Consider the following 11,194-nt stretch of genomic DNA (forward strand, 5'->3'; position numbering starts at 1 on the left):
CCCCTTCGTGCACCCCTTCTCCCCCCGGGCCTGGGAGCCCCGGCGCGGTGTCTGCGCTCCACGGCCACCCCGCACCCACAGCCCCCCTCTGCTGTGCCGTCGCCGCACCCCGTTATAAACCCGCCGTGTCTCAAGCAGGGGGCTGCGGCACCCTGGGGTGCCCCGAGATCCTTGTAAGGGTGGTGCGGGGTGCCACGCACTATTAGGGCTGCATGCAGGCGTGATTCATAAAACACACGCAGAGATCCCCAGAAATCTGTGGTGTTAAAAGTACTCGTCCCTGCTGCAGTCTCTGGGTTTGCTGCCACAGAAGAATTCCTCCAGTATTTTTCAGTAGACAAAAAACGAGTCAAAACTAGAAGCTGGTGTTTTTGGAGGGGTGCCTCGAGAGCCATTGCTCCCTACGATCCCCGCCAGCCTGGGGAATGCACACTTCTTCAGGGCAGGGTGGCAGCTTAGAGACCGCAGCATACAGCCCCTACTCTGCAGAACAATGTTACGTATGCGTAACTAGCGCCATTTCTTTAGAGAAGCCCACATTGCAACACACATAAAGAATCTTTATTGTGCAATCAGCATGGTTCATTCTGAACTCTGTATCCATCCTAACTAACATAAATAGAGGCTTTTGGCACACGTTAACATCACTTTGTTTTTCAAAATGTTGGTGCCCTGAAACGCTCTCCTTCACTAAAGGGGGAGATTACACACGCTCCTGTTTTCTGATTAACATACATTATACATAGTTTTATATAGGCAGTGTACGTATATATATATATATATATATATTTATATATATATAATTTCTATTTGTGTGGTAGCATTGGACATATACAAAATATACACACACATATACATGGCCATTTTGTATCCAGGATCCTATGGCACAGATCAGCATTCACTGGACTCAAAACAACTTTTGGAGGCATGACTCATTCTCAGGTGGTCCCTTTACAAGGGAACTCAAGGCACAGGAATATTCTCACATCCCCCTCATATATTAATACAGAGTCCAAACTATACTGTTGACAGCTGTGGCCTCCATACGTTGGTAGGACTACGAGGTGGGTTTGAATGGTGCAAAATTGTTCACTTCACTGGTGTCATTGCCTCCATCCTATCAGCTCAGCAGTGGACACAGAGATTTCAACGGGTCTGGACAGGAAGGCTTTACTGCAAGGAGCATCTCTAAGTGAGGTGGTGAGGGGAAACGTCCACTAGTAGCAGCCATGCCAGTTTGGCCACAGTGCTCTCTGCAGCCAGGTGCAATCAGTGTGGCCCTTCCAAAGGACAATGGAGTTGCACCAATTCTCACCAGCTAAGAATCTGAGATTGGGGTTTTGCCTCTTGGTATTTTTTGCAGGTGACTTTCCAACCCAGGGGAGTGGAGACCCAGGGACAAAACAGAGGGAATCACAGTGCATAAGGCCTGGAATAAAATTAAACCAATGTCTTCCAGAACCTCTGTTCTGAGGCCATGGGATGTCCCAGGAGGTGAAGTCATATACATTAGTATTCAACCACCCCATCAGGGCTGGCCCAGGGCTGAAACAACTGCACACATTCACCCCACTAGCTCATGAATGGAGTAAGAGGTGAACTAATAAATGAGGCCTGAATCCACAGCATTTCAGGAGCCCCTTCCATCAGTACAATGAGGCTGAAAGCCAGACAGTGCTGCACTGTCCTTGCAGTGAACCTGCTCCTCAGCCTCCTCCTCCTCCATGCCTGTTCACAGAAAGCAGGATGCAGAGCCCTGCTTAGCTGGCTCTGAAATGAGACAAGCAGAATTGTTGCATAGATACTATCTCTTACAATCATGTCTCCTACTTGAAACTCCAAAGGCAATGTCCTTACTGCAGAATAAGCTTAGGTGAATGCTCTCCCCCCGAATGTAGAGTGGTCCCAGAGCTGGCCTGGTCTGGGAGCCTGGGGTACAGCTCCCACTCCACTTTCTCTGCACCTAGTATCCCCCCACCCCTCACCGCCTCCCCTTTGGTTTTGCAGTGAGGACATCATGCTGAATCACTGGTGCCCTTCAAGGACTTCCCACATTTCTCTCTCTCACCAAACTCCCAAGGAAAAATCACAGAATGACTCAGCTTTCCTGCGTGGCAAAGGACCATGGGATGTGTCCCAATCAGTCCCAGAGAGATAGCTAAGTAAGTGTGGCAGCAGGTCCTAGCAAGATAGCCAGGTGATTGTGGCAACAGGCAAGACACAGGAATGGGGTAGGGTGGCTGGTCACTTCTGGAACATAGCCAACTAGGTACTTGTGCCTGGGTGCGGATGACCCAAGTTAACTCTGCAGCGATGACTTATCCTAAACATGGGGCCCAAGTCTAGCTTTAGCCTGACGAAAGGCAGGCTTCAGGACAGGAAGCTGCATGGCAGGGAAGGGTGACAAAAGGTGTGAAGGGACAGTCTAGAGTTTCACTAAGGCATGGATTGAGATTATCCTACTGCACACAGCCACCCTGCAGAGAAAATTACATTAGGAAACCAACAGCAGTGACAGAGCTACAACAGTGGAGACTGAGGCCATAATCAACAGATGTAGCACACCTGGAATGCTTCACAATGTCCAGGACTGTACAGGCACTGAAGAATTTAGCCCCAGCACACCCCAGCCAGCTGATGTACCATGACATTATAAAACAGGGAGCAGGGCCAAGGTCATAGACGGCATCAGTGGCATAGATGGAAACAGAGCACAAGATGTTCAAGTGCTAGTACCAGTAGTTTCTAATGACAAGACCTCTGTCCCCTCCACTACATTATTTAACCCCCTCTTCTAGCTCCTCTGAGGTGCAGATATGCAGCAGACCCAGCCACCAGCTCTCCTCTCTACCATGAAAATTCAATCATCCAAAAACCTATCTGTACATGTGTACCCCTCTCTGGGAGCATTCAGACTCCCTGGCCAGGTGCTACTAGGGCAGCTTTTGTCTTGTGCTAAGGATTAACGGAGTGCCGCCCCCCACCCCGGCCACATCTCTGTAGGGAACATCATTGATGCTGGCACTGATCCTTGATCATTGATGCTGGCACAAAAGATGTCTAACTAGGAATCACACTGGCTAGGACATAATGGCAGCCCCTCGCTGCGCAATGCAGCAGCTTGCAGGCAGCTTCATCTTTGGCCTGGAGCTGAAGTCCACAGAAATTGCTTATCACATTGTGCAAAAGACAGTGCCACACTGGGACCTGTGGTGTCTAAGAGCTAAGCTTCCATATTGAAGATGAAGGTGCCTGCAGGTTGCACTGCACAAGGCAGGAAGTGGCACAATGGCTGCCCCTCGCCTCCTGTCTTTCCTTCTGCTCCATGTAGGAGCCACTAGCGCCAAGGAAGACAAGTAGTGGCTCCAGGCCTGCATAGTGCCCTGGTCCTTCCATGCTGCTCAGGTTCCCTTCCACAGAGTGGGCAGTATGCTCCTGCCAGTTCTGCTGAGCTGCCCCCCTGAGGATAGTCCACATCTTCCCTCAGACCCCAGGGCAGCTACTCAAAGGACAGGAGATCTGGGTGGGGTCCCTCATTTTCCAGGCCAGAGGTCTGTGCCTCAGGCTGGCCCTTGCCCTCGTGGGGCTGGTACTCATGCAGGTGGTTGGCAGGAGTGAGGCTAAGTCTGAGGGAAGGTTTCTCTGGGCAGGGAGGAGAGGCTGCTATTTTGTCAGCAGCCTTCAACTTGCCCTCCAGGTTATCCTTGTAGATGAGGTCAGGCACAGGGAAGGCGCCATTGTGGTTGGGCTCATCTCCGTTTTGCACTACTCTGCCAGGGTCGCTCTGCTCAGCATTGCCCTCTGGCTGAGGCACATCCCATGCCACCTTCCACTCCTCCACATGGGCTGCTTGGTCGAGATACTCTTGGCTTTGCTCAGGTGCTGTTTTCACGGTGCCATCCAGGCTGCTCACAACGGGCTGGGTGGAGATGAGCATGTCCTGGGGGGTCTTGAGAGCCCGGGGAGTGCGCTTCTTGGTCACAGGGGGAGGTGGGTCAAGGCGGGGAAAGGCTTCCAGCAGCACAAGCCTGTAAGCACAATGAACCATCAGTGAGCATCTCTCCCACTTCAACCTGCCCCAAAGCCCCTCCAAAAGGAAGCACCAGTCAGCAGCAAAATGCAGGCATATCATACACTGTCATGCGGCACCCGACAGGTACTTGGAACAGGGCCGAAGCAGAATATGATGCCTGAGTGATGCTGCAAAGGGTGCATGAAAAGCAGTTTCTCAGTGGAATTTGGCACCCCATCCTGAAAGGGCTTTGGGATATTTAATGAGGGCAGGATTTTGGCTTGATGCCTTATTAAAAAGTCCAAACATCCCCCACAGCACAATGCCCCTGCTCACACTGCAAAGGGGCACTGCCTCGATTTGAATGGGCAGAAGTGCTGTTGTCCCAGCCACAACATTCACTGTGGCATCTCTCAGCTGAAGGCTGAGCCAGCACACCTTCGTGAAACAGACAGAGTCTGTGGCCCCACTGCAGTATCAAGACACCTCATCAGCCAAGTGCTATGACAGGGAAAGGATTGTCCAATGGTTAGGGTACCAGCTTAGGGCAGGCAGTTCCATTTACTACCTTGCCACTGACTCTCTGCACAATTTTGGACAGGTCAGTCAGCCTCTGCCTGTCTCAGCTCCCCTCAAGCTGGGAGGGAGAATAACACTGCCCTGTTTCACAGCTCTGCCACAGACTGCACAGAGTGGTGGTGCTGAGTACCAAGGTAGAAACAACTCTTGCAGCAGTCTCAGTCTAAAGATGAGGCCAAGGGAGAGGACTTGTACCTGTCCTCAGAGAGTTCCAGCCATGTGCTGTGCTTGGAGCAACTAACTTGCAGTTCCTTTTCTTAAGGGACATTTCTTCCCTGATTCAATGCATCCTGCCATGTGTTGAGGCACTGTCCCTGAGCATGGCCCTCCAGGGAATCTCTGCTGAGCTGGGCACTAACCGTGCCTGAGCAGCTTGCAGCAGAAGCACTCCCTGGCAGTCTTTCTGTAGCCTTAACTACTCTAGCAAGTGGAGCAGTTGGGCAGATGGGGCCAGAAGTTGAAGCAGGAGAGGGCAGACACGTGGGACATAGGGGTGAAATGCAGGGTGAGGAGGAGTGGAACATTGGGCTAGTTTACATGGGAACTTTTAGGAAAGCTCAGCTGAATTAACGTTTAAAGTGGATTAGCTAAACTGCATTAAACAGTGTGTGGATATGGGGTACGTTTACACTGTGGCAGCAGCATGCCTTAGCCAGGATACGACTGATCACACCTACCCCCTTCAAATGCTCTAAACCCAGAAATACATACTGTGCTTATTAGCAACTGCAGGGATTGTATTCCTGTGTTTGAAATGTTTGCAGGAACGGATGGGCTGGGTGGGCTTAGAAACAATCCAGCCAGGCCATGTCATGGTGGTAGGCATACCCTACAATTCCAAATGGAAGTGGTCTTAAATCAGTGATTTTTCAACTGGGGTGCTGCAGTGCACTGGGGTGCCATGAGATCCTTTTATGGGTTCTGTGCAATATTAGCACTGTTAGGTGTACAAACACCGACACATGATTCACAAAATAAACCCAGAGATTTCAAATAGGAATCCAGGATGTCAAAAACATTCAGACCTGTTGTGAACTCTCTCAGTTGTTTGCAAGAGAACTTATTATTCTTATTATTTTTAGAGTCTCAAAAACAAGTGAAAGCTTAGAGCTGGCATTTTCCAAGGGGTGTCTTATGTCAAAAAGGGTTCAGACTTCCTGATGTAAATCAGGTGCAGGAGACCCTTGCTCAACCAAACTGCAAGGAGCCCTCCCTTGTTCATCTATATGGAACATTCGTGTATATGAAACATCTGGAATAAAGAATAGCACCTAAAGGTCAAAGGGAAAAAAAAGAAATAAGACCACAGCACCACAGTCCAGCAACATTATAACGACATTTTTATACAACCTAGCACAGGGAAGGATTCAGATCTACCTGCATATACTCAGACACTGCACAATCTGTGGCCATTTGCTTTCTTGTATTCCTCATCAACAGACTGGGAATTCCTCTAATTGGAGTGGTCATATAAATGCGGAACAGACAAACAAGGGTCTACTGGCATTTACTTCACTTCCAGGCCAAATTTATTAGTAATTCAGAACAAAAGAATCTACAAAAGGGATTTTATGTAGTTTCATTATTTCACTTTAAAGTCATACCTGGAGTTAATCCAGATTAATTTTTTCCTGAGTGTTCCTGTGTGCAGACAAGGCTGGGGGAGCAGGAGGGGGCTTGGGCAGGTAGGAAATTGTGTAGTGCATTACAGGCCAACTGAAGTGACGGCTGTTCCCTGGCAGGGTGGCTGTATAGCATGGCCCTGTAGTAACATCATTCACCATGGCCTTTGAGGGTCAGCAGACACAAGGACTGCAGCACCCGCAGAGGAAACTTACCCTTCCTCGTGAGCCTCGTCCTCCAGCTGGGCGTGTGTCCCACCTGCTAGCACAGCCCCCACATTGGCATTGATCTTCGTCATGCCCACATCTCCAAAGCTGGTAGGCTCCTTTCTACGGAGGAAGTCATTCACCTTCGCCCCCACAGCCTTGCTCAGGTTCCTGAGGTGCTGGCTCCCTCCCACTCGCAGTCCGGCCCCGCTGGCCTCGGCAGCTGCAGGTTGGGCTGGCTGAGGCATGGGAGACGCTTTGGAGACGGACCTGCTGTGCTGCAGCTTTGGTGTGGGGGCGGTATTAGAATTCTCAAACATGCTTTGGTCAACTGGAAGAGAAGAGCAGAGGCAGTGGTATGAGTGGGGCCACTGGGTTGAGCAGGGCCACTGGTTTAAGTGGAAGCATTAGACTGTGTCATCCAGCACAGGCCAACGCACCCAAGAGGGAGCACTAGCTGGGCAGGAGTACCGGGAGGAGCTAGAGCCCTGGCTGGGTGAGAATACAGGCCTGAACAATAGTCCTGTGTTTCCTTTTTGATATCTGCTGAATAGGATCAAGGCTATTTCCTGCCCTGAGAAAAGGGCTCCCAGGGCCAGAGGAGAAGAGTGCTCCAGAACCTGATGAATGACACTCTCTCTAGCAGTAGTTTCACCTCTGTAAGCCCCATGCTGGGTCTGCACCTGCATCTCAGGTCTGCCTGAGCAAAGCAGGCCAGCTTGCATTGGGCAGCTGAAAGATAGATACCCTGGGGACAGGGCAGCACCGATACAGCTCCCTCCAACCACTGCCAGGCTTCTCTTTTGAACAGGGCACTTGGGGCAAGGCCAGGGCTGAGAAGGCTCCCCAGAGCCCAGGGTTAAGGACGAAGACCCTCCTGGGGCTTCTGGTCTGTCCCCAGCGATGCAAAATGGCTGTCTTTGGCCCCATCCCTGCCAGGCAGCCTCCCTGCCTGTGGCATTCAGGCACACACACAAAAACCAACAGACCAGGGCAGCCCTTCCATTCCCCGGACTTGCCAGCTACCAGCTGCTCTCACTCACACCCTCTGTTAACCCTCTTGGAGGTGTTCAGCCCAAGCTGCCTCACAGGAGCCCCCAGTAGGCTCAGCCTCCCTGTGCCAGCCCTGCGCCCATGCTAGCAGTGTATGCAAACCACTCGTAAACCTCTGGTGGGGTGGATGCAGCCTCCTCTGAGAGGTGCTGTAGGAGCAGAGAAGCGGCCTCAGGACCCCCATCTTTGCAGACGGAGAATGGGCCGTCAAACAGAGCAGGCCCACCAGGGGGCAGCACGAGAGCAATGCATGCAGGCAGCCCCTACCTTGGGACCCTGGGAAGGGGACCACGCAGAGCATCTGGCAAGATCAGGGGGAAGAGGGAAGGGTGAAAGCAGAGGAGAGATCCATGCTCACTCTGGCACAGAAAAACAGGTGCAGGACGCATCTCTTACCTGACACCAGAAAGGGCTCGGAAAGCAGATTGCAAATAAACAGAAGAAAAAGAGAAAGATGATTTGCAGGGTAGACAGCTGCAAACATGGGGTGGAGGTCCTTTTTCTCCCTTCATGGGCTTCCCCAGTGACAAACCCGCATGGGACCCTGAGCTCCTCACCCCAAACCAACCGCAGCCATGCACACCACTGACATTGCTGCCTGGGACCTCACACACAAGCAGCCTAGGGAGCCCAGGAGTGAGGGAATATCTCTGCAGTATGGCCAATCTGTGGGACCCTGGAGTTGCCTCCTGCAGCCATGTCTCAGCTCTCCAGCTGTTCAGGCAGTGAGAGAGACCAGACGGTCAATCCCAGCATGCTTCCTACAGTCCAGGATGCAGCGAGGCATTAGGCTGCAGTTGTGACATTGCCCACAGTCCGATCTCTGCACTGTTTCTCCTCAGCTAATGCTCTGCTGCCCAAAGCCCCACTTCAGCAAAAGCATCTCAGCCCACCCACAATCAACCTTTTTTCACAAGCTGTGGCCAAAAGCCAAGCCCACCTGAGCAAACCACACCAGTTTCATTTAAGCTGTGACTGAAACCAGTGCAAGTCCCCATGTAAATAGTGTAATTTGGGTTTAGGAGCAGCTTGTTTCAGCTTGGTATGTACTGCTTCACAGTGAACTCAACTAAATTGCTAGAGATTTAGCTTAGCAACTGAGAGGCAGAGAGGGGAGATGATTGCTGTCTATAAATACATCAGTGGGGTAAACAAACCAGGAGAGACAAATGCTATTTAAGCTAAAAGGCAATGCTGGCACAAGCACACATGGGTATAAACTGTCCCTGAATAGATTTAAGATGGGAATTAGCAGGTTTCTAACCATAAGAGCAGCAAGGTTCTGGCTCAGCCTCTCAAAAGGAATAGTGGGGGCCAAAATCCTAACTGCCTTTGAGACCTATAGCTGGGTATGTTTGCGAACAAGATTGACTTTGCCACTTGGATGCAGCTGCTCATCGCAGCAAGGGTTGATAACTTCAGAGGTCCTTTGCAGTCCTCTGCCCCCAAGAGAGCTTGGTTGAAATGAGAACCTCTGCCCATAGCTGGTCACGCTGGCACGAATTCATGCTGGATGCTACGCCAGCAACCTCCACATGGAGATGAGCCAGGAGTGGAGGGGCAGAACGTCTCTGAGAATTAGCTACAGAATCCATCACACACTCGGCTCTGGCAGAGGGTGGTTGAAAGATGTTTTACATTGCTGTTTGGTAGAGATCAGCAGACGCAGGGACCAGATCTTTACGTTGCAACTAGCTTGAGGGCAGCCTGACGAAGACCTATGATTGGCAACTACTCTCTGGCTCTTCCTTTCCCAGGCTCCCTCACTGTGAGGCTGCCTTGGAGAGAAAGGACTGCAGAGCAAGCATCAGATTTCCTTTATTTGCTCCATGGCTGTCACCAGCATCACCCCTGCCAACAGCCTCATTCAAACATTTTGCATTCGTAGGGGAGGCCAAGCAATCCTTGAAGTGCCACTGCCGCTTTTGGAGTTACCCGGCAAGAACTTGTAAATACTCATCCACACAGCTCCACGCGGCCCTGTTACCAGCCGCAAGGCTGCCGCTGCAGCTCCCCCATTCCTAAGACTCCGCTCCTCATCCCATTATTGAGCACCGGCAGGCTGGGAAAGACCCGGTGTCATACCTGCAGCTCTGCCAGCTGCCTCGCTAGAAAGCCTCCCTCCCACCTCTGAGCAGCTGACCCCAAGGTTCCCAGTCAGAACGCTCTAAGGTCTGGGGTTGGCCCGCAGTGTTCAACCCCATGTCCTGGGTCAGACTGTTTTGGCTGGTAAAGATGGCAACCATGTCACAGGCCTGTATGGGGGTGACAGTCGACCTCCTGCTCCTTCCCCCATAAACACTAACTCAGAACAAACTGGGAGGAGGAGCTGTATGGATAAGCTACTTAAGGAACGATAGTTGCTAGCAAGGCACCTTTCCACCTTCCTTTGAGGACTGACATTGTGCAGCTGAGAAACTAGAGTTAATCAAAGGTGACAGAGCTCAGTTAGAACCCCAGGTATTCACCCTGCATCTCTCAGAGATAAAGGCACTTCAGAGACATGCTGCATATGTCTCTTTGGCACTGGCAGAACATGCTTTGAGACTTCCAAGCCCTGCAAACCCATAACACTTAAATAACCCCAGAACAGAGATCTGCTTCACGCTGCCACTGTCACACTGACAGTTACCATTGAATGATCTAAATTAGGGGCTGGCAACCTGCAGCCTGGATCCAGCCCACGGAGCCACTGGGGCTTCAGTGGCATTCAACAACAGGGGACTTCAGCTGGGTGTTCTCTTCCTGTACTGCCGCAGGAAGAAGTGCTGGCTGCAGATGGGCCAGAGCACCTGCCCCCCCTTCTCTGACCCATTTTGGCCCACAGCAAGAAAAAGTTGCCTACTGGTGACCTAAATGATTTGGCACCAGGGTTAGTCAAGGCTTAGACCAATTAATCTTAACCAGGGTACCAGGGCACCCTAGGGTGCTGTGAGATCCTTTGAAGGGTGCCACAGAGATAAGCAGATAAGTGCAGGTTTGGGCTCTTTGCCTAGCTACTTCCCCACCCCACTGCCTGCACCCCTGCAAGGAGGTAAATCCCGTAAAAAATAAATCAGTTTATAAAATAAGGTACTACACGATTCACAAAAATGATGGAGAGGTACCTTGAGTCTGGCAAGGGGCACCTTGAGTCTAAAAGGGTTGAGAACCACTGGCTTAGACAGAGAGGAGAGTTAAGAGCTTCTATGATAAGGACTTTACAGTCTCGTTGTATATAAGCAACAACTCGGGTTGATGAAAGTGCTGAGAGGTTGATGGAGCCCTACAGGGCTAAGTCAGAAAGAGCTTTGTCAACAGTGTGGAGTGTAGGTGAAGATACCTGTGGCTGTGGAACAGCAGGTATGGAAGGCCAGGACCTAAAGTCAGTTCGACTGTTCCTGCTGACCACAAAGCCTTGGAGGTGCTGAGCCAGATTTGCAGAAATGGGCATCCAAAAGTCAGGCCCTTACTCCAGAGGGAGGTTCTGGGTACTCGGTGTTTTGCTAAGCCTGGTGGCTTATTCAGGGGCCTGAAAGATGGACTTTGCATCCCATTTGTGAACTCCCTGTAGAGGCTAATGACTACCAGGCTCTGGGCGGCGTGCTGAGGGAATTCGGTGCACAGGTGGTATTCTCTTCCATCCTACCAGTGAACGGACGCGGCAGACGGCATGAGAACTGCATCCGAGAGACCAACTGGCGGCTTCGGCAGTGGTGTCTCGAGGCAGGCTTCGGCTTCC

At 51.3% G+C, this 11,194-nt stretch overlaps 1 protein-coding gene and 1 long non-coding RNA gene across 5 annotated transcripts in view; one reads left to right on the plus strand and one right to left on the minus strand.

Moving 5' to 3' along the window:
* Nucleotides 1-539: 539 nt before the first annotated feature.
* The window catches only part of NOS1AP (nitric oxide synthase 1 adaptor protein), a 140,105-nt gene continuing 129,450 nt past the window's right edge, over nucleotides 540-11,194 (minus strand). For 3 of the 4 annotated variants that reach the window (XM_019530726.1, XM_019530725.1, XM_019530727.1), the window contains exons 11-12: nucleotides 6,430-6,751; nucleotides 540-4,028 (exon numbers count right to left, since the gene is read on the minus strand). In XM_019530726.1, the coding sequence (XP_019386271.1) occupies nucleotides 3,500-4,028; nucleotides 6,430-6,751 (851 nt within the window). In that variant the 3' untranslated portion in view covers nucleotides 540-3,499. Of the gene's footprint in view, nucleotides 4,029-6,429; nucleotides 6,752-7,869; nucleotides 10,060-11,194 lie in introns of those variants that run through there. The other variant, XM_019530728.1, reaches the window with a different exon arrangement.
* Nucleotides 8,196-11,187, plus strand: LOC109307075. Its single transcript, XR_002100154.1, has 3 exons — nucleotides 8,196-8,215; nucleotides 10,931-10,936; nucleotides 11,121-11,187. It is a non-coding gene; the product is annotated as an uncharacterized LOC109307075 (long non-coding RNA).

Source organism: Crocodylus porosus, unplaced genomic scaffold (assembly GCF_001723895.1).
Source record: "Crocodylus porosus isolate Cpor-Errol unplaced genomic scaffold, CroPor_comp1, whole genome shotgun sequence".
Lineage (NCBI taxonomy): Eukaryota > Metazoa > Chordata > Crocodylia > Crocodylidae > Crocodylus > Crocodylus porosus.